The sequence below is a fragment of the Spironucleus salmonicida genome, chromosome 5 (assembly GCF_000497125.1).
Source record: "Spironucleus salmonicida strain ATCC 50377 chromosome 5, whole genome shotgun sequence".
NCBI classification, from domain to species: Eukaryota; Fornicata; order Diplomonadida; family Hexamitidae; genus Spironucleus; species Spironucleus salmonicida.
Genome location: NC_090600.1, coordinates 1,064,093 through 1,085,415, shown reverse-complemented (window position 1 = coordinate 1,085,415; position 21,323 = coordinate 1,064,093). Strand labels below are relative to the sequence as shown.

At 37.6% G+C, this 21,323-nt stretch overlaps 14 protein-coding genes across 14 annotated transcripts; 9 read left to right on the top strand and 5 right to left on the bottom strand. All coding sequences in view use genetic code 6, as the record gives it.

Annotated features, from left to right (window-relative positions):
* Positions 1-15: 15 nt before the first annotated feature.
* Positions 16-5,118, bottom strand: SS50377_25221 (uncharacterized protein; the record flags this gene model as incomplete). The annotated part of the gene is made up of 1 exon (XM_067909055.1): positions 16-5,118. One exon carries the CDS (start codon positions 5,116-5,118, stop codon positions 16-18), a length of 5,103 nt encoding a protein of 1,700 aa, XP_067763876.1.
* Positions 5,119-6,690: 1,572 nt separating this feature from the next.
* On the top strand, positions 6,691-7,197 carry SS50377_25220 (uncharacterized protein; the record flags this gene model as incomplete). The annotated part of the gene is made up of 1 exon (XM_067909054.1): positions 6,691-7,197. One exon carries the CDS (start codon positions 6,691-6,693, stop codon positions 7,195-7,197), a length of 507 nt encoding a protein of 168 aa, XP_067763875.1.
* A 108-nt stretch (positions 7,198-7,305) lies between these two features.
* Positions 7,306-7,818, top strand: SS50377_25219 (Cysteine-rich protein; the record flags this gene model as incomplete). The annotated part of the gene is made up of 1 exon (XM_067909053.1): positions 7,306-7,818. The coding sequence occupies one exon, from the start codon at positions 7,306-7,308 to the stop codon at positions 7,816-7,818; it is 513 nt and encodes a 170-aa protein (XP_067763874.1).
* A 273-nt stretch (positions 7,819-8,091) lies between these two features.
* On the bottom strand, positions 8,092-8,553 carry SS50377_25218 (uncharacterized protein; the record flags this gene model as incomplete). The annotated part of the gene is made up of 1 exon (XM_067909052.1): positions 8,092-8,553. The coding sequence occupies one exon, from the start codon at positions 8,551-8,553 to the stop codon at positions 8,092-8,094; it is 462 nt and encodes a 153-aa protein (XP_067763873.1).
* An 809-nt stretch (positions 8,554-9,362) lies between these two features.
* Positions 9,363-10,880, top strand: SS50377_25217 (Hexose transporter; the record flags this gene model as incomplete). The annotated part of the gene is made up of 1 exon (XM_067909051.1): positions 9,363-10,880. One exon carries the CDS (start codon positions 9,363-9,365, stop codon positions 10,878-10,880), a length of 1,518 nt encoding a protein of 505 aa, XP_067763872.1.
* A 366-nt stretch (positions 10,881-11,246) lies between these two features.
* SS50377_25216 (uncharacterized protein) lies at positions 11,247-11,792 on the top strand (the record flags this gene model as incomplete). The annotated part of the gene is made up of 1 exon (XM_067909050.1): positions 11,247-11,792. The coding sequence occupies one exon, from the start codon at positions 11,247-11,249 to the stop codon at positions 11,790-11,792; it is 546 nt and encodes a 181-aa protein (XP_067763871.1).
* A 452-nt stretch (positions 11,793-12,244) lies between these two features.
* Positions 12,245-12,970, bottom strand: SS50377_25215 (uncharacterized protein; the record flags this gene model as incomplete). Its single annotated transcript, XM_067909049.1, has 1 exon — positions 12,245-12,970. One exon carries the CDS (start codon positions 12,968-12,970, stop codon positions 12,245-12,247), a length of 726 nt encoding a protein of 241 aa, XP_067763870.1.
* Positions 12,971-13,482: 512 nt separating this feature from the next.
* SS50377_25214 (putative SF-assemblin) lies at positions 13,483-14,217 on the top strand (the record flags this gene model as incomplete). The annotated part of the gene is made up of 1 exon (XM_067909048.1): positions 13,483-14,217. One exon carries the CDS (start codon positions 13,483-13,485, stop codon positions 14,215-14,217), a length of 735 nt encoding a protein of 244 aa, XP_067763869.1.
* Positions 14,218-14,551: 334 nt separating this feature from the next.
* SS50377_25213 (uncharacterized protein) lies at positions 14,552-14,743 on the bottom strand (the record flags this gene model as incomplete). The annotated part of the gene is made up of 1 exon (XM_067909047.1): positions 14,552-14,743. The coding sequence occupies one exon, from the start codon at positions 14,741-14,743 to the stop codon at positions 14,552-14,554; it is 192 nt and encodes a 63-aa protein (XP_067763868.1).
* A 251-nt stretch (positions 14,744-14,994) lies between these two features.
* SS50377_25212 (uncharacterized protein) lies at positions 14,995-15,879 on the top strand (the record flags this gene model as incomplete). The annotated part of the gene is made up of 1 exon (XM_067909046.1): positions 14,995-15,879. One exon carries the CDS (start codon positions 14,995-14,997, stop codon positions 15,877-15,879), a length of 885 nt encoding a protein of 294 aa, XP_067763867.1.
* Positions 15,880-15,991: 112 nt separating this feature from the next.
* On the top strand, positions 15,992-18,148 carry SS50377_25211 (uncharacterized protein; the record flags this gene model as incomplete). Its single annotated transcript, XM_067909045.1, has 1 exon — positions 15,992-18,148. One exon carries the CDS (start codon positions 15,992-15,994, stop codon positions 18,146-18,148), a length of 2,157 nt encoding a protein of 718 aa, XP_067763866.1.
* A 25-nt stretch (positions 18,149-18,173) lies between these two features.
* SS50377_25210 (uncharacterized protein) lies at positions 18,174-18,491 on the top strand (the record flags this gene model as incomplete). The annotated part of the gene is made up of 1 exon (XM_067909044.1): positions 18,174-18,491. The coding sequence occupies one exon, from the start codon at positions 18,174-18,176 to the stop codon at positions 18,489-18,491; it is 318 nt and encodes a 105-aa protein (XP_067763865.1).
* Positions 18,492-19,319: 828 nt separating this feature from the next.
* Positions 19,320-19,718, bottom strand: SS50377_25209 (uncharacterized protein; the record flags this gene model as incomplete). Its single annotated transcript, XM_067909043.1, has 1 exon — positions 19,320-19,718. The coding sequence occupies one exon, from the start codon at positions 19,716-19,718 to the stop codon at positions 19,320-19,322; it is 399 nt and encodes a 132-aa protein (XP_067763864.1).
* Positions 19,719-20,887: 1,169 nt separating this feature from the next.
* On the top strand, positions 20,888-21,268 carry SS50377_25208 (uncharacterized protein; the record flags this gene model as incomplete). Its single annotated transcript, XM_067909042.1, has 1 exon — positions 20,888-21,268. One exon carries the CDS (start codon positions 20,888-20,890, stop codon positions 21,266-21,268), a length of 381 nt encoding a protein of 126 aa, XP_067763863.1.
* Positions 21,269-21,323: the final 55 nt, after the last annotated feature.

Below are 21,323 nucleotides of genomic sequence, written 5' to 3'. Positions count from 1 at the left end.
CAAAATAATGGTAGATCACTCAATGGCTACCAATTGCAGTATATCTCTATTTTCTTCATGTCTAATGCCTGTCGCTACCACTTTGGTTTGACTAAACAGATTATTTATAGTTACCCCTAAAGGATATTATCTTATCGCAAGCTACTTGCCTTTAATATAACTTCTCTATTCATCAGTGAATAGTTAACCGTGCACCTCCACCTAGCACTAATATGATTCATTTGAGCTGTCATTTATTTTTTAAAACAATCCACGAATAATACTAAATTACACCTCAAACGATTATCCAAACAAAAACTTGTTATCAAGAGTAACTTTACCACATTTGATGAGATTTATTATTAGGTAACCATATTCTATTTCATATTCCTCCATGAATGTTAATATTTTCCTATTAGCATCAACAATGTATCCTATGTACTCATTCTCATTCGTCAGATGAATAACGCCATTCTCAATTTTGTAGATGACACTCTAATAGTTTTAAATTTCTGAAACCAAACTCTTGTAACTAGTCAAAATTTGTATCTTCTGATTAAGGTACAGCACACTAAGGTTGAGCTTTTTAGAATCCTCAGTAATTGGTGGATATATCTTCTTATCTGATAACTCAGCCTAATACGCGATATCAATCTGGAGCAATCTCATATTTATTTAGTTGGACTCATATAGCCTTTTCCGATAAGTATAGAAATAAGTTTTATTTTCATTAAATTCTATTATTATCATTGAATCTATATTTTCCGTCTACTGGACAATAACAGTTAATGCGGAATCGTAAACTTTGTTATACACCGATACTAGCTACAATTCGAGAATGTGAAGCAGTTATAATAATTTTATATTTTAAAGGAATATAATCAAAATCTTAGTATCATGTAACTCTATAAATTTAACCATATGTTCCAATTCACACAGCTTGGCATTCAGCTGAGAAAACTTCGGAACTAGTACAAGGTCCAGGATTACTTCGTCCAAATGTTTATTCTCTCGTGAATATTTAAAATTTAATTGAGTTTTGCAGCTGGGTGAATTACATAGTGCCGCAAAGTCGTAGAGTGGGACTTGGTCAGGAATCAGCGTAATCTTAATGTTTCGTAAATCCGCTATTACTGTGTCTTTATCATTTGCTTTTGTTATAAACTAGATATAGTGCTAACGGTCGTGCCTTATGACTTTGAATAATCTGTGATCTCTCTGCAGTGCTTTTATATTTCGCTGAAAGTCGTCACATAAGTTCTATATTTAATAAATATATGAAGTTATTTAATTATCGCCAATATTTTTCTGCTCTTCCGTGTAGGCGTCCCTCTCCTCCGTCTGCTGCTGCGTAACTATCGTATCCGCTAAGTTTTCCATCCTAACTAGCGGCAATGCCTCATGTTAATCCTGGCCTATCTGGACCACATTCCTTAGTCCAAACGGAGCTGCCATCTTCTCTATCACTTCCTTGATGTGGTGGCCACACTATACCGGCAAAATCTGATAGCCGTGCAGATTCTCTAGTCGCAGGCCACTGTAGCCGTGGAAGGTGAGCATGAAGTCGAATGGCATTTCCGATGCTTCTAATATCGGTGATAGGCTCATGCTCTTATTGAAGCAGATTGCGATGATCAATCTTTCAGTGACGATTTTCTACCCCTTCAGGATATCGAAAGCTTCCGCAGCAGATTCAATTGAATCTTTCAGCACCTGGTTCCATATCTCCGCCTGGGTAAATCTTTTCCTCCAATTATTCTAATCGTGGAACGCAAAGTCGAAGGTGGGAGCCAAGACCATAACCTCGTGTTTTCCTGGTATGAGATGTATGGATCTCATCAGTTCCACGCTATTCTTAGTAATAATACTGCCTTTATATAAGTACTAGTATCCTATGTCCCCGCTCTCCCCTTGCTGGATAACCAGTTAGGTATTCTTAATCGCCATCTCTGGTTGTTGTGTCATGATCATCATGAACAAGATGATATTGAGATGATTTATTAGGATGCTCCGCTTGAATAACCTGGACAAGCTGCAGAACTCTCGTTATGCATCCATCGCTGTAAGCTGAACCATGGAATACGTTTGGATAAATTAACACATCAGAGAATAACTCAGAACTGCAACCACCTCTTAGTTCAGGGTAGCTGAAGCAATGCATCTCAAGTTGTAACGACGATCATTTTCTTGCAAATTAATATTTTAGCTTTAGCTGTTAATTTTAAATCCACTGTCCCGATTGCAGATTGTACTAATATCAATATAATTTACTATTTTGGTAAGACTGCTGAACTAGTAGACTATACTTTTATTGCCGTTGACCTAAATCGTATGCTTCTCAACCGCGTTAAAATTACAAGCTTGAGGTTAATACTTTGTATCCACATACCATAGTTAATGGCAGATGAAAGGGCATATTAGCTGCATTCTAGCAGAACTCTCGCCTAACATAGAATTTAATAATTCGACTAGACTAGAAGAGCTGTCTAAATAACTTTTTAGTGTTTTGGGGATGCCATCCAGTATTCCACCCATATCATCCTGGTTGGCCAACATGCTGCGCTTGTCGTATTGGGCACTGTGCACCAGAGATGGGTGCGGCTAGACGTAACCAATAATGCTAGCAGCATAATGATAAGAATAGTCTCGTTCACAAGTTTCATAACTAAACTTGTCAATTGATGACTCATTTATTATATCTATATCTGGCCCTACTATTATAACTGAAAATGTACAGGCGTGATAGCTCTCATGCACTTTAGCATGCGTAGTGTGAATTAGATTTTCCAACTGTCTGCTACTTTTAGTAATTATTGACTGTAGTTAATCTTCAAACCGGATGGGGAGAGTTTTGAAATTAAAATAAGATGCAAATTAGTCATTTACGGAATATATCCAAAATTTTGCAACAACTTAATACCAATATTTAGAATCTCTCCTAAGCTCCGACTTTTATTCTATATATATGTGTTCAAAACTAATAAACTAAAACGTCTTCCAGAAGAGAGTCTCCACCGCCCTCGGGTCGAACAAAGAAACTATGAACCTAAAAAAGTACAAATCGAACTCTTCTTTGTATTTTTGTTAGCTTAAGCAATTTTTCGGTAACCCTAAGAAAAATTTGTTTTTAAACTTTTTCCTGCTTCTAACATTCAGTATTTGCGGTGAGTAGACTATAAGCTCATCCAGGATGTCGTATTCCTCAGTCTAGAGCCGCAGATACTCTGTTGCCATAATAATATACTCCACATCAGTCAGTATTGCTTCGAGAAGGCTGAAATATATTGTTAATAGATGCCAGTTCTCACATATCTGCTTGTTTATTTCTGGTTCTGCAACTTATTTATTATTTCTTAAAGATAATATATTTGTCATAATAATTTGTAGTTTATGGTAGCAATCTAGGTTCAAGCTCCGATGCTATTCTGAGGCACTGATTTCGTCTAGCTCCATTTTTAGTACTGAGAGCAAGTCAGGGTGCAGAAGCTGCGAAAGAACACGGCAGGCGAAAATATGTTTAGTATTGTATCTAGCTATATACTCATTGGAAAACGATTCAAATTGCTCATTTTTTAGAATATTGAGTACAGTTCCGTACTGCTATCTGCCCAGTGGCACAAACCTCTATAGGGATTCTCCAAAAATAACCTCGCAAAGTGCTATACATTTTTGGTAATTTTACTTTTATGAGTCTAGGCACTCGTCAACTAGCATCATAGGCCGTTAATTATTCATACGTTTTAAACTATATTACAACACTTACGCATCCATTATACCGCTGGTGTCAACATCACCCTCATAGATAAAAAATGAATACTATTTTAACAAATTGAACTGTTGTTTTATCGAGCTATCAAATCTCAAATTCTTTATGAGATCGAGTCCACCAACCCCATTAATTGTTCTGGTGCTACTTTATAAATTTTCAATAAAAATATGCATCTTGCGATAAAGAAACTCTAGATGATTCAAACTTTCCAGTTGAAAGGCATGGAAGATGCAGACATCATATAATACGGTTTCTCTTAAGTTTTCGAAATCTTGCAGTTCGAGTGTATTCTAGTATTATCTCTCCAGCTACGAGTGGAATGACCCAGATTTATATTAGTACAGTGGCTGATCCTCAGATCCTTCCTTATTAAACAATATTGGAATATTTCCTATCAGCAGGTGGAAAAAGTACTGCGTGTACAAGGCGACACTTTTGCCAGATCTGGAACTCTGGCTTATAACAGCATTAGTAATAGTATCGCCTAATTTATTTTCAATCAAGGAGAATATTGCGAAATACTCTGCCTTGAACAGGTAGGATACGTGGCAGAGCTGCTAGAACATTAATAAGCAAATGCTAGTCTCATTAAAGTGGATAGGAAGCTCGAACAGGTTGATAATTGGAAACGTATTGAGTTCTATAGTTCCGTTTTTTAGTAATTGCGCGTCAGAGTAAATCTTATTCGATTCCTCAAATGTATCTTTAAGTAGTTTTAAATTTTCCATCTACTAATCATTTTCTTTATATTTCGTGTTAAATTAAGTCTCATACAACCTGAATGCCGAGTAACCAAGAATTAATGGCAGAATTAGAGGATAGTTTCCTTCCTTTTAATACTTTATTGCTGCTAGTTACAACAGAACTTGGTTCTCATGGAAGCTAAAATACGATATATTTTTAGGCTAGAGAATTTTTTTTGTGTCAAAGCTATTGTAAAGCGAAAAGTATTACAAATCATGATTTTCAATGCTCTTGGCAAATTAAGTACAATAAGATTCACAGGCCGATTATACAGATAGTACATCTAGGCCCATTTGGGCTGCGACAAGGCCGATATTGTCCCAAAAATTTGAATATCGGAATTTAATTATATCTTCAAACTATGATATCTAAAATCGCACATTCTAAGCAATTTTCCCCAGCTTCTTGTAGAGTAGAACGACCTAGACCGCGCATAGCTGCTCCGTGGTAGTAATAGTGGTTTTGAATAGGTACATGGAACTTACATCCAACTACCTAGACTATCTGATCTCGCTGCCTTCTATGGTAAATGTGAGTATCTTTTATTTCTTACCATCCACCTTTATTTTTCCATTAAAAATGGTATATTAGTGTACTATGAAATCTATAGATAACAGTTTTTACATTTAGAGTGAAACCCCATGCCCTTAAATATGGTAAAGTACAATGAATTGCAATTTCAGCTATATAGCATATAAACTGGTAGTATTGTATATAATACTATATTTATTATGAAATAATACCTACAGACAAAGTACTCGGGGGTGGTCCTGTTGAGCAGATTAGCGTGCTAAATAGCCTCCAATACAAACTGAATTATAGTATAAAATACTACCAATCCTGCCGTGTCATTCACAGACGCACTACCCTGTTCTCTTTTACTCAACAATGGTATACTCTTCGAACTACGTCAGCAATACCAAATTTAGCTTTCAGTTACCAGTTCTAGGAACTTATAATAATTTAACTGCTAGCTTCCTTGTATCATAAGACTTTCAATCAGCTATCAGATCAATATCCTGAACCATCGAAAACTACAAATTTCATGAAAATACGCTCATAATTTCCAGCAGTACTCTTGCCTGCACGCTTGGCGATTATAAATTTTTAGTAAATGTAAAGTGTTTACTTCTCAGGTGAGCTAGTATATCAAAATATCACTGATACTGAACTCTGCTTAAATATTACCATAAAGCTGGAATTAAGTATATACTCATACTTCAAATTCTACATTTATGCCATACAACAACAGAATATCCCTACAATCATAATATACATTATCGAGGCACTCATTCTTTCGCATTATATATCATATAGTTATTACATATTAATGTAAAATAAAGTACCAAAATCCGAAATGCATTAACTCAACACTGCGACTATAACTTCAGAAAATGTACATAAACAACCTAAGGTAGTCTAAATCTTATAATTTAATTTTCTATAATTTATTATCACACAAGCCTATGTCAATTCATGCCTTTCCATAAATGATCTTAAATTTAAATTTCAAGATTAGCAACTAAGAAATCCTTGTCTAAACAGCAGACCACAATTATTTCCTCTCCATTTTATAATGTATGGGATAAATTTTAATTTAGATGACCACCATAAGTTTGCATACTGGGAATTTTTTCGCTAAGAATAAAATGTATCTATTCAACTTTATAGGTTTCAAGCAAATTCTGAAGATATAATTTTTTCGATTTAATTACATATTTAAGATATAGTTTTACACAGTTTCTTGTGTTTTGTTTAGTTTATTAGAATAACCAGGGACTGTATTGTGTTTTCTCCTGCTTATAGTATAAATGTTAAATAAGATATGAGTAGTGATAAAATATAGAGTTGGTGGTTTGAGTAGATTGTGGAAGTTGTGTCCATTAATTTTATTTCAAATCCCATTCCACTTATTATATTTTAATAAGTCAAAGTTAATTTGATAATCAATGCGATGCAGAAAAATTGTTATTTTGTATATTTGTATGCTGATATGGTTTATTTTTGTAATATGATATTAGAAGCAAATATATGTAAATAAATAAGAGTTAGTATCTCGATAAAGAAAAGGCAAATACATATAGATCAACGTAGTGGACGATATAATATATGTTTAAAGAAAATAATTATAATCTGCCAACTTGAGTCTCCTGCTCTTATATTAGCTAATATTCTGATAAATACCCATCAGCTAATACATGAAATTCGATTTAATTATGTTTGGTATTAAGAATGATTTGCTATGGGTGATTTGTCCTCCTACTGATCCATACTAGATGTTACTTTCTTTCTGCTCATGTCATCTCCGAGATCTATCTGATGCCTTAACGTCCGCGAAGTTCATAGCCGCTTTGCTCAGAATCCCTAACGCGATTTGTAAAGGATGCATCTATCAGTCTCTAAAGGCTCCTAACGTGATGCACCAGCCTGAATGCAGTTTCCGGACCCAGTGTTGGCGTCGATTTAGCCAGGCATACGAAACAGAAAACTCTTGCGAGCATCCTACCCAGTTTCACCTAAAATAAAACGAAGAAACTGGGTGCCGACAGAATAGAAAGAAAGTGCTTTTGAGACAGAGTGGTGTATTAAACAATTGGGATGCTCCGCACAAATTAGTATCATCGCAAAAACTAAAAATACCCACACGTGGTATACTCCAGTATCATGGATATCTCGCAGGTTTAGTTGCAAAATTACTAATATGAAAAAAAATACTTAATCAGTAGGAATTACCAGATCCCCAAAGTGTGAATGGCAGAAGGCAGTGTCTGCTCAGCAGAGGTTTTACTATACAACATTAGGTATTACTGTTAATGCACCAGCAGGTTTCAGGTAGGCTTTTGCCTTGCTCTGAAAATATAGCCTTCTATAGCGGTTGGTATTGTGAAGATCACACTCACATATCAGCTTAGTATTAATGCGCCGGTGGTGAATGCGCCAAGTGTATAAAACACACGATTTTAGGTACTGTCACCTTTTGTGAATGCTGTGTTGGCGAGTGTGAACCTTGTAGTGATAAAGGGTAATACAATAAATGTGAGGATGAATATCCAGTAAATACCAAAACCAACTTGTATGTCTGTGATTTCAAGTCCAACGATAAGTGGGGAGCATCATGTGAGACTCCTGTTAGACAGTAACAAGCAGAAGTAAATTGCGCACAAACTAGTGTGCAGATCGTATATCTGCTAGTATTTACACAGCATGTTATGAATATGATAAAATACTACTATCTCTGTTAATGTACCAAAAATGTTAAAGTATTAAAGCTGATAATTACTGTGAAGACAGCGATTCAAAGCTCTTGTAGAATGCCTAGCATTTGAATGTAAATTCAGGGCGTGGTTGATTGTGTGTCTTGCAGAGTAGCGGAAAATGAGTGCAATAAATACTTACCACACAGAAAATGCAGTTAGGGAAATGTAGCGAATATGAGGGTTGGTACCTCGTAGAGTATGTAAAATGCTGGTCTAATAGAAAATGATCCGGAAAACTATAATTTGCTTCAGCGCCTGTGTTAGTTGGGGCTTCGCCACCGATTTCGCTGAATCTGTGGTTTCTTGAGTTCCAAAATTGGTTAGGTTCCTAGTGTCTGGAGGTCATATTCCGATGAAGGAAACAATGCAGGGTGCACGAGTTTACTACAATAACACTGAATCCCCTGTAATCTGGGGTATTTATACAACATCAAGAAGCCATGCTACTCTCTGTGCTTTCCAAATTGAGCGCCCGCGAGGAAAAAGCTGGACAGTAAGCATTTAAGGTATATAACACCATAATGATTGCCTCCATATACAGATGCTTTATCGCTTGAAACTGAGCCATATGCGACGCATCTAAAGTGAAATGCGGTGTGCACATTTATGGTCTCGGAACAGTACCTCTAACAACTATGTGAGATATTCAGAAGAGTCACACTCCAAGATGAGTGAACAAAGGCGATTCAGACGATTTTACCGAGAGAATAAGGGAACAGAAGACGAAAGCTGGTACTATAGGAGCTGTGATGGTAGTTGGTAGCTTATCCCTGTATCTTAAATATCGATAAGTAATTTGATCATTCAATTGCTAAATTAGTTTATAATAAAGTGATGTATACTATTTTCGATTTGTTTTGATTGGTAAAAATGCAAGAAAAAAATTAAAACTATGGAGATAGAAGTGTTAATAATTTTACTTAAATTTTAGTAAGGTCTGATATTTAATATTCTTTTAAAGCAGATCTATTTACGAAAAATCATAATTTATAGTTTACGACTTATAATTATTAAGATAAACTCGTTTATACAAAATAAATTCAGAAAAATTCAATAATCCTGAACTTCAGATATTCTTTACAATATATTTAACGTCACAGACGACTAGTTTATAAAGTAACACTTGTCTTAATAATATATCTATGGTTCTGAAATCAACAATTTTACACAGTTAACTAGTATTAAATTAAATATCCCATATTTTTGTATATAAAATTTCTAGTATAAAATTGTAGGGTGTAAAATTTCAGTGTACTCAGTAAACATGTTGATTCCCTTTAATTTCATCTTATAATTATAGATACTGTTAATACATATTTAAACTATAGCAGATTTTTTGTTATGCTAGTAATAAAATAACAATTATTATTGAGCTAAATTTAACTTATTACTCCACTAGATAAATAATAATATACTAAGTAGATTTAAATAAAGGTACATATATTTTAATAACTATAATATATATTTTATACATTATTTATAGTTCGGATAATATTTAAATTATTTGCCTAGTAATGTATCAGTATCTTAATGACGGCAATTATAAACAGTTTGATAAACTTTAATTTATATTATATGTTTTTTTTAATATAATGTGAATTTAGTACAAAATAATGAGTAAATATAGAAATATATCACACTACAATTATATAATTTATAATAATAAAGTTTATTATATTAAATTAAACTTTATGTAAAACACAAACTTATTAAAGATTATCTCTTCCACAGTATATTTATGTGATACTTTTTATTGTATAGTATTTAGAAATTAAAAATTTGAATACTGTTTTACAATATTCTATACACATTTAATAGTTTACATTTATTTTCACATAATGGTAGCTTTTGGGTTACTGTTCATGCTTTAAACATGGGCTGGATAAACAGTAGGATTCACTATTGGAAATTTCTCAACTGATATTATGACACTATATTATCAAGCTGTATACGGTGGTACATTTGAATCAAATAACGACTTAATTTAGAAATTTTTATCCATTCTTTCGATCGGGTTTGTAGTAGGATTCTTATTGGGTTCTTTAACAGTTTCTATTTGGATTAAGGTTATTGGATATAAGAAAACTGCATTTGTTGGATCTGCAATTTGCGTTATATTTTATGCTGCAGGATGTGTTGCTGTTAATGAATATTATCTTTTAGTAATGCGAATTTTAACAGGTTATGGATCTTAAGTTATGGCAAATACTATAGTCGTCCTTGTTGGTGAACATGCAGAAACACACCAAAGAGGTCTACTCGGAGTTATGTTCTAAGTATAAGTTTGTTTAGGTATTTTGCTGGCAACAATAGTTCTATATCTTATTCGTATGTTTGAAACATCATATAATTGTTGGTGGATGACTTTCGCATCCTCTCTTATATGGCCTACATTAGCATTTATAACCTTATTCTTCATTCCAGATACTAAACCTAGAGAGACTAAAGATATCCACTTTAAAGAAGTATTTACTAGAAAATATACTAAAATTTTAATTAATTGTATATTGTTAGGTGTATTGTAAATGGGTACAGGTGTAAATGGAGTCCTTTTGTACTCTACTCAAACATTTAATTCTGTTTTTAATCACAAATTAAGCTCTGTATTTGGAGCGCTTATACTTAATACTGTGAACTTCCTTTCAACATTAGTTGCTTTAATTTTTATTGAACGTTTGGGACGAAAAATATTGCTTTTTGGTGGTTCACTTATATGTTGTATTGCTTTGGTTTGCTTAATCATAAATTATTCATTATCCACTAGTAATACTGCTCTGCTATTATTTGCATCAGTACTATTTATAATAGGCTATGAAATTGGACCTGGACCTGTATTTTATGTATATGCCTCTGAACTATTGCCTGCTCAGGCTAAAGGAATTTTTACAACTATTCTTAATTGCTTTAATCATATTCCTAATATTTTTGTTATGTACTTATTTCCAGTTCTTGTAATTACAAAAGAGTGGTTACCATATGTTACATACCTTATTTGTACTATTCTTACAGGAGCTATTTTGTTTTTCCTTTCACCTGAGACTAAAGGAAAAAGTTAAGAAGAAATAGATTCAATAATGCTTATAAATGGTAAGAAAAATAATAATTTAGAGATTGAATGCGCTTAGGTTTGATAATATACAAATCAGTGATTCAATTTGAGTTTATAAGAATTATAATTATAAACTGACTTAATCATTGTAATTTTATAATATAAAGATTATAATTGATAATATTGATATTTTACATGTTGCTAATATGCTAACAAATGAACAAAGTTAATCAATGATATTTTGACATTTATAAGATTTTAATATAATATTAATAATATATCTTAATACATATAAATCATAATTTATTAAATTCTGTTTAACGATATAATATTCTATAATATTTATTATTCTACATATTATAATAAAGACATATAACTGTATATTATCAATAATATATGAACTTAAGACCTGACTTACAAACCAAAATCAAAACAATTACTCGTTGAAATGCTCGTTCTGATTTGCGATCTGCCACGAATCTACGAAATAAGCAATTCCAGTATTGTATCAGACCCAGAAGGCGCCAATACTCCGGAAATTAGCATTTCGTTCCCCTTTAAAAATACGTAACTAACTTATCAGATTCCAATTCAAAACCAAATTTTCACTCCTAAAATCAATAATCTCAAACTTTTCACTTTACCGTTAAAATTTAAAAATTCCTCTTTAAATTATGATGTAACTTAAGGGGTACCAGCCCTTTCGAACAGCACTGTTTTGGTATCGTCGAACTCCCTGAATTTCACGCGCGAAATATCCTGCGTGCAACACGTCGCTGGCTTCTGTCAGCGAACTTACGGAAACTTGAGGCGCCAAATTCGCTTTTAGGACCACTTTTCTGGTAGCTGCGCCGGCTGTGCAGTTACAAATTTCGAGATTCAGGGAGGCGCATTCACCGAGTCGTTTGCGTTCAAGGGAGTCGTGGTGGGCGTATTTGCGATTTTCAACGTGAGTTTGGCTGGGTGGATTTTTTTTGGTAAGAAAAAGAAGTGAAATTTGGATAATATGAATATTATATAATTTAATTAGGAAAATATAAAATGGAGTGGAATATATATATTAAGATTTATATATAATAATATTAAAATTAATTAAAAATACAAAATATATAATAAATGATTAATAATCAGGTTATCGTGCTGATCTTGTCAATTAGCTACAGCTGGTCCTGATAAATCTCAGAAATATGTTCCTCGATTTGCTCAGCAAAGCAGAATAAAAAAATCGATTTTTGTAACGTTTTTTGGACCAAATGCAGGTTAATGTCGATTTTTGACTACCTCTCCTCAGGCTACTCAAAAAACCCGCTCGACGGCGTTCGTAGCCCCGCGGACTGTTATGGCGAGGTGTTATCGTCCCAGAACGAGTCGATTTGCGTCGAGTCTTCCTGGTACGAGTAATTTTGCATTCCTATGGTTCGTAGATAAAAACAGCAACAATTTCATTCAATGCATTCTATCGCAAACTTGCTCTAACAAATTGACAAGTTCTTCCTCAGTTTTCTCTCTGTCGCCTCTTTCGGCGCTCAACTTATTTTAGAGCATTTGGCATACCTTCGCGAACGTTTCCTGGAAGTAAACCTGCTGATTCTCTCTTTCTTGGGCTTCGTTGTATACGCCATCGCGAATCTCCTAGACAATTGAGTCCAATTCGCTGTGTAGGCGAGAAATCTCTTTATCTGCATGTTCCCTGTCAGACGAAATAGTTTCCACTACCTTCGTAATATTCTCTCTCATAAACTTCAAATTTTGCTCATTTGTAGATTCACGCTAGTTTGATACAACGTGTAAGTCTTAAGAAGAAACTTCAGACATATTTTCGATTTGGGTTGTTAGCCTTCTTACGACCTCAGTTCTTACAGATTGCTCGTTTTGGATGGATTCAATAAAACCGGCTTCGACTAATTCTATTTCCTTTGTTTTTCTTTTATCAGTAAGCTCTCTAGATGCTTTTTCTGCGGAATGTGCTTATTATAATTTCGTAAGTTAGTCATTCAAAAGCTAAAATTTAGAAGCATCTGAAGTTGATGATTTATGAATCTTTTCGGATAAAACATTGATGCGAGCAATAGTTTATGGGTCATCCTGACGAGTACCATTAAAATTTGTTAGGGTCTCTTACATATTTTTAATTTTTAACTGAGATGGTGAGTTAGGGGCAAGTGCTGACATTTAGTAAAATTTAAAGTGGTAAAGAAATTTGTATTACTTTACTATATATGATGTATAAACTAAAAATTATAATTATCTATATTGAATTGTTATATTATATAATTAATAAAATTAAGAGACCTATTATTCGAAATCTAAAATTTGATATTTGTAATAATGAAAATTATTTAATGTATTTAGTATTATTAGTAATTTCATGTAATGAATATTCGAAAATTTATTTATTCTTTATCAATTTTAAGATTTCTTGTAAATTATGATTAAAGATATTTGATGTATTTCGCTAGATAGGTGTATTTAACTGTTTTTGAAATCATAATTACTAATTAATTACAGCTAGTTAAACATATTTACAATATGTTTAGGTATATTATAATGATACCAAAATATTCATAAAAGTTTTATCGCTTTTTCTATAATATCTGAAATTTCAAAATTATCACTTTGTATTATTATTTTATTACTTTATTATATAATTAATATATTAATAATTTTTTCCATTCCGAATTTTAATGCAATCTCCCGCACTTAACCGTATGGCCTAACTCTAAGACCGCATGCGTGGTTTTTCCTCAACATCTAAATAAGAGCGTGATCGCTATAAGTCAGAAATTGAGCGTGCAGTTAAGAGAATCGAAGATTCACTCCAACGTCAGTCATCTGCAGATCGCTCGAATTTTGCTTCTATTAAGGAGTAGATGTCAGCAATTTAAGACGCTATTTCTACCTAAAAATCACAGAGAGAAATCTTAGATGAGAAGAAAACTAAAGAAATTCGTGTCGTTGAGAGCGCTCAAACTGTTGAATTCAACATAGAAAGATAGCACAGAAAGGAGCTCGAGATGAGGATTCAGAAGCTTATTGAAGAAAGAAGTGGCGATTTAAGGGGCGAAATTGAAAGAGAAAAAACTTTCAGAGAAAGCGTTAATAACTCTCAAAGGTCTGACGTCTAAAATGCTTGTGGTGAACTAATTGGTGAGCTAGGTTAGGAGAGAGCTTTCAGAGAGAATGAAATTTAAAGAATCTAAAAGGAGATGCGTGACGAGACAACAAAATTAAGAGATTTGTTAAGCTAAGAATAGAGAGAAAGAGTTTAGGAGACAGATAGTTTGTACGCTAAATTGACCGAAATTGCTAGCTCTCTTCAAAACAAATTGAAATGCGAAAGAGAAGAAAGAGAGCAAACCGAGGAAGGCTTGCTTTAATTGTTAGAGCAAACTTGCAAGAAGATCGAAGAAGTTATTTGAAATGATATTATAATTATACTGTTATGTCTATACTCACATGATTTGAACGCATTTGCTACATAAAAAACGCACGCACGACCATAGTGCGCCAAACAGCCCATAGCCACCGTCCGCATCTCTAACACGCGCAGGGAAAGCCTCCCAGAACAGAATTGCGCCAGAACGCAAAAATACAAATATTCTCTTAGCACCATGATATGACCGCCAAATTCAACTGACCCCCAAATCATCCCAGAACCTCCAAAATCACATCCCAGAAACTCATAAATCTCACCCCAACATCCTCTGCCAGAAATATATTCCTAATACCCAGTTTAGGCCCATCTTAAAGCTCTCAAAACCGCTCCCAAACCCACCAATCGAATATTCCATTTTTCGACACCCTGGACCTCCCATTTTCGCGCATTAAAACCCAGCAAACGCCTTCTTCAGACACACGAGAATCGTATTTTGGACCAGTTTCTGCTACCTCCACATCCTATTTTTGCAAAATTTCACCCCAGATCCTGAAATTCGTTTAGCACATTTTTCACTTTCTCACAATATTGTTTTCACATTAAAAAAACGTAAAAATCTAAAATTTGCTCGTTTCATAACATTATTTTTTCTAGATAAATCTGTGCCGTTTGTGCGCAAATCCCGCAAGTTCGCAGTGGAGAAATAAGCGGTACAAGAATGTTTATTTATTGACTGGTTCTAAATGTCAGCATTTTAAGTGGTGCGGATTCGCTTTTCGGGGAGGTTTGAGGGCAGATTTCATTGGATGTCTATGGCAGAATGGAGATATGTAGAATTAAGATATGTAGACTTGATGCACGGACGATATGCTTGTTGCGGTGCCGGGCATGCTAAACTAAGTTGATGTAGTAGGTACAGGGTAGACTTTCTGGTCTGGATGGTGCCATATTCCAGAGACGAGTTTAACATCAATGCATGTATTTGCTGTGTGGTGAGGGACAGTCAAGTACCACAAAGAGGCCGCCGAGATCGCCTGCGGGGTCACAGGCAGTCTGCGATTCCTTAGCCAGGGTGCCTTTCGCGTCCCTACCACTGCTTAGCACGCAGGTATACACTTATCGTGCTATCTTCGCTCCGCTTCAGAACTATATTACTGAATATACGCCAACGGCCTAAACCGTGTATCCTCAACTTCCGGGAGCAACCAAGGCCTAGTGCCACCACCCGTGCTCGGAATATCTGGCATCCACGTGGAGCGGTTCCCCAACATGGTAGGCTAGTGGCCAGCGGTACCAGCGTAGCAATCACCACGCAAGGCGACTTCCTCTGGACCGCCTGGAACAATCTCGTACTCGCTGTGAACTGGGCTGGTGCCGGGCCCGAACCACTGAATGTGCCGTGCCCTGCCCTGAGGGCGTGCCGGTATTGCTAGCTGGTGTCCCACGTCCTACCCAGGGCCGCTTCTCGACGTTCACTATGGCATAGCACGTTACGTGGCCAGAGTGGTCGCCCGGCTGTCCTGCCCGGGGACGAACGGGGCTGCAAAGTTAGTAACGGACTAGTCGCTAGCAAAGTACCGACCCCGCCGCAACGACTCACCGAGGCAGCGCTAGGAGTAATTTGCATCCACCGTTTTAAAGTGTGCATGCTGCCTACACTAAGCTGTGCAGATACATGTATATCCCCGTTGTGGTATTGAGGTGAGGAACGACCCGGCGCAAATACTTTTCCACGCCGATATTGCCATCGCGGTTGACATTCATTCCCAGGGCCCCTTTTGAGAGCTGCCGGGGTACCATTCTCCCGACCAGCACGGATGGGGCAGTATATTTTTGGGATTCTCTATCGCAACCTCTCCAAAGTCTGCAGATAAACCCGCTCTTCCATATCGATATAGCATTGCGTACCTGCCCAGACCTGTCTCTGCGCCCGTGCCCGAACGTCGCTCAGACCGTGGCATCGGTCGCAGCGCCTTCAAGAACCCGCCCAGCGGCGTCTGGGAGCCGGGGTAGACTGCGGGCTCCTATTCGCATGGTGGCATACTAGATGGGCGGGAGGTAATCAGCAGGACGAGCGCTGGCCAGGGCCGCAAAGAACATCATGGAGGCAAGCTGGCACCTCGTGGAGGGTGCGGCTGGCTTCTGCTGCCCAGGGACGCGCACCGCAAGACACCGGAATTTTGGTACTCGCCACTCTGCTACTCCCTATCAAAATGACATAAAGTGCGTGCTCGGCAGACCGCGGCGGGGATGGTCCCCAGAGTACCCAGGGGGGCTCAGGCACCTCCACCTCCCCAGATACACACCTCTCGCTCGACGGCGGGTGGGACTCCGCGCTGAGCCTGGCCGGGGTGGCCCGACTGGATCTTGCGAACATGGATGGCACGGAGCCACTGAAGCATGCGTAGAACGTGAGAGAGCTGCGCCTGGAGCGGGTGAGCGGCAGTATGGAGGTTAGCCGCGCCCTCACCAGGCTCACCATCGTCGACTCGCCCATTGCGTGCGCCAACCCTCAGGGGCGAGACCTCCCGAACCTCGCAGAGGTGGCAGTATAGTGCAGCTAAACGTTGCATTAGAGTCAATTCAAGATGAGCTGCAATTGGGGACTGCCTATTAACCTGATATAGAACGCACAAGAGCTGCGGAAGCTGAAATTGGTAAACTCCCATCACCATAATTTCATTCAGTTTGAGCTTCCCAGTCTGTATAAGTTAGAGACACTGTAACTATGCTGTACAAAGGGTAGTCTCCATCTACTTCCAAATATCCAGAGCATCATCCTAATAGGATGTAAAATTACAAAGTTCTAATGTGATGTTGATTCACTACCGGACATGCGGTAGCTCATCATGGAATGTATGGCACATGTAGATATATCTCTGAGTTAGATACTGCACAAGGCACCTAGGTTGGGTAAGCTGTAGCTAGGGATGCATTTGTATATTGTGACTCCACTGCCAGACATGTCCAAACTAAAGGTTTTGGATACCCTAAACCTAGAAAACATGAAGGGTGAGATTTCGTTACAACCAAGTATCCGGAGCATCACCCTCACGCGATGTAAGATTACGAAGCTATAGTACTAACCTGAGTCACTACCAGACCTACGGTAGCTGACTGTGTATAATGCATTCAGTGCGGTTGCTTGCCTTGGCGAGTAACTGCAGACGATAGTATAGATATCGCCTATGTTACAGAAGTTAAAACTGGAGAATAACTACATGCAGCGTATGCTTTTGCCAGATATTTCAAGACTGACCGTACTGGAATTTCTGACACTCGCCGGAATGGAGGGTGATATCTACCTACCTCCCAGTATCCGGAGCGTGTCCATTGAGAAATGCAAGATTACGAAGTTCTCGTGCGATACCGAGACGCTACCGAACCTGCTAGAGCTAACCATAAACTATATGAGATACGTGGACCCTTCTCTGACCATGGTGCTGCAGAAGGCAATTAAAGTTCAGAATCTAATTATATATGGGTGGATGAAAGGTATTGTTTACATTGGGAGTATCAACCTATAGCCATCCGTTACGATCCTGAAACTGTAAAATATATGTTTTGGAGAACTGATCCTAGTTGGGACCCCTGGAGTCAAAAATTTATTGCTCAATAATGTTGGCACTCACGATTACAGAGTTCCAGTGCTAATCAGGCTAATTAAATCCAGAACAATATCGAGTATGTAAATACTCAACATAGGGTTAATACACCATATGTATGGTGTATTATGTATCAGTAATCTAAATTTCGTGTTCCAGGCCTTCATACAGAGGGACGGTGTAGATGCTAGGATAGATATGGTAGTGGGGCGGTACTATATTCAGAGGGGCAAAACGATGTATCAGAAAACCAATAGTGTAGAGAAGATTGTGGTGTTGCCTGCGAATCTGGTGGCATTCGTGTACCGGCAAAAGATAATACCCCTAGCCAGATAGCTTACTATGCTCGTCCAGACGCTACTGGAGTGAGCTGTCTCGAAATCTCCCGCTCCTAATGCGAACAGCTTGGGTGTTTACTACGCCGTGGTCGCACCCACAGGTGATTCCCGTACTGCACTGCTTTATCTCACGGCTGCGCTTGATATCCATAGGAATGTGGTCTGGACGCCGTGCACCCGCAGGATGCCCGAGATCCTCCGTGCTTGGGGTACAGGGTATCCCACACAATGGCTACTAGCCTGTATTAGGACTGTATTGTGAGTCCGCTGGTAGTAATAAACTGTTGGGGTAGTTTCAGTGCGCGGTACGCCTGCCTCCCCTCAGCTTGAGCTGGATTCGGACTTCGCCGTGCATTTAAGTGAGAATATCATGAGTATTATATTATAGGTCTAATTACAAACTTCTGCTCACCTACCCGACCTTTCTCATCTAGAGTCAGGTAGCATTAAACATCGGCAGTGCTCGGAACTACATATCTACCATTGCAGCCATGACCTCGCAGCGCTACTCCCCGCACCCATCGAGACCAGTGGACCTCTCAGCTTCGCCTCCAGGCTCAGCCGTTGAGAAAGTGCAGATTCACGAAAGGAGAACCCGCCAGAAGCAACCAAAACTGTCCCCTACGACCGTGAACCACGCACCCTTGTCTCTCCAGAATACCATTTTGCAATCACCGTTTAGCGCTTAGGAATATATGCAGGGAGTCCGCAGCGCCCCAACAGCACAGTAAAAGCCACTGCACGGCAAGCCAAGGTGCTACCAGACCTGTAAACTCGCGTGAGTGATGAACTACCAGATCCCACGTCCCTAGTGTCAGACAGAGCCATGGCGGCTTCTGGCGGACTTTCTAACGTGGGGTCCTTCTAGTTCACGGATCCGTACTCATGTTCCTGCATTTTCTATCTGCAGAACTGCATGATCTAACTCAATTTTAAGCGTCCCTGCTCCTGTTCTCTACACCACTCATGGACTCATCGTCGAAACTCACCTGGCAGAACCGCACCAGTTTGATGTACGACTAGACCCTCGGGATTAAATCTCTATTGAGACTGAATCAACGGTCTAAGTTTTCTTTTACGGTCCTACAGCAACTATACGAGATTAAAATAGAACTTTTTGGTTCCAGCATTCGCTTAAACTTGGACGTTCGCTGCCTTGAGCGCGTTGTTTGGGACCATAATTGACTGTGTGGTTAACTTTGTCAGTACGGCTCTTGGGCGACTTTCTGAGGATTACCGCCAGATGGTACCGAACAAAAAATATACATAGCGAAGTAACTGCTGATTAGCTGCTGGTAGAGCCACCGGTGGACTATAACTGGATGCATCACAGGTTTCGTCATCGTCAGCCAGCAGCTCCCATTCCCTTTGAGTAATTAATTTTCCCCCAGTATTACTTCCGGAAAGCCCTTTATCGTGTCTCTGAAATTCAGCCCCTAACCGCGGAATCTAACGGAAATGAGAATCGTGTATTTTCCTTTGCATCCGCGCAACTTCAACGAACGGCACCAGATGGACCCCGCAGAGCTCCTAGCCTTATTCTCCATAAACTGCAGTTTGATGATTGCGCAGGGGTAGCGCTGTATTCGCTTTACCTGCATTTTTTGAAACTTTTGAAGTCGAAAATGCGGTGGCAGATCGTTTTCTCACATAGCTCATTTTCGTGTTTATACAACTTTTCAGACGATTTAATCCAGATTTTCGTCAGCGTATGCCAATTGACCCTCGAAATCTGGCGCCTGCTGACGTCAGGAGCACCTATTTCGACTTCCTGAAACCGTGCATTTCGCATTTAATATAACAAAAAGCCATCTTTGCGCGCGAATCCGACTGCTTTAGGTGCAAAAAATTTTAATTTTGTAGCTGAATTCGCGTATTCCGAATAATTTGCCCTCGAGAGTAAACCTCATGAAATAAGTAAATTTGTCCTCTAAAATTAATAAATATGTGGAATTGGCGTTTTCAAGTTTGAGACTAAAAATTCATTATGGTGATGTTACGTGGAATTCCACTACTTGTATTTTAGCGAGTGGGTCTTGCAGGCGAGAACAGTTTGGGCATGTTCGGAATGGAGTGAGATTTATGGTAATAATTTATTTTAGAGGTGATATAACAGATGAACTAGATTAAAAATATTAAGGAAAAGGGTAGATTATTGAGGAAATAACGGATTTGTCGGTTGTTATGGAATTGAAAAATTGTTTTAAAGAAATTTGAACATACATTATTAAGTCTATCTGGCTTTTAAGACTTGGTTTGAAAAATTCTAGGGAACAGCCGATGTTTCAAAAAGGCATAATTTTGATATATAAGAATATAAAATTTTGGAATTACATTCGCAGCGGAGATCACGACGCTGATAAGATGTTTTTGCGCAGTTAGCTGAAATCGAAGAATATTTGTATGAATAGTGCCAGCACTGGCTTCACTGTTCACCTGGGATTGCTGTTGTAGCTGAAGCCAACATATTTGGTTTATTGGTCAGAAGCGATCGAATTCTGGTTATATACACTAATAAAAGTGGGAGAAATTCACCTGAATGTCTTAGGTATAGGTATTAGGATATCTAGTCGGATCCCCTATCTGGCATCTTGTGTGGGATGAAAATGTTGTCAGGAGAGGTGTATGGGGTGCAAGATAGTAGGCTGGCTACAAATATGCTAGAATATATATGTCAAATAGCAACTATTAAGCAGTAGCGCCTGACATTGAGAAAAAGAAATGGCAAAAGGACAGCAGGGGCTTAAATTGATCTAATATATCTTCTAAAATGGTTACTCTTGTTTGGAAACAAATTTAACTATCACAAATCGTACTTAGAATATTTTTTGACGTATAATTGTAAGGTATAGAGCCTGTAGCCGCTATACTATCAGGAAATAGCCTTCTACAGTCAGCATCAACTGATAAAATGTATACTACTCGTGTTGTAAGTGTCAGATTAACTGGTGTCAGAATTTTAGAAATGATACAAATTTGGAGTATGAAAGTATGGCAGAAATAAGACATGCCACGTGAACCTGCACAATGTAGACGTTATATTCAGTATATTTTATCAATCATGCGCAGCCACATTCACATGGAGCTCAGTTGGTTATATTCATCTAGTATCAAATTTTGTATTAATACAACAAGTTTCGTTGTTAAATGATTTTATATTGCAAGCATAAGCTTATTGGAATGTAAATAATACGATATATAATAAA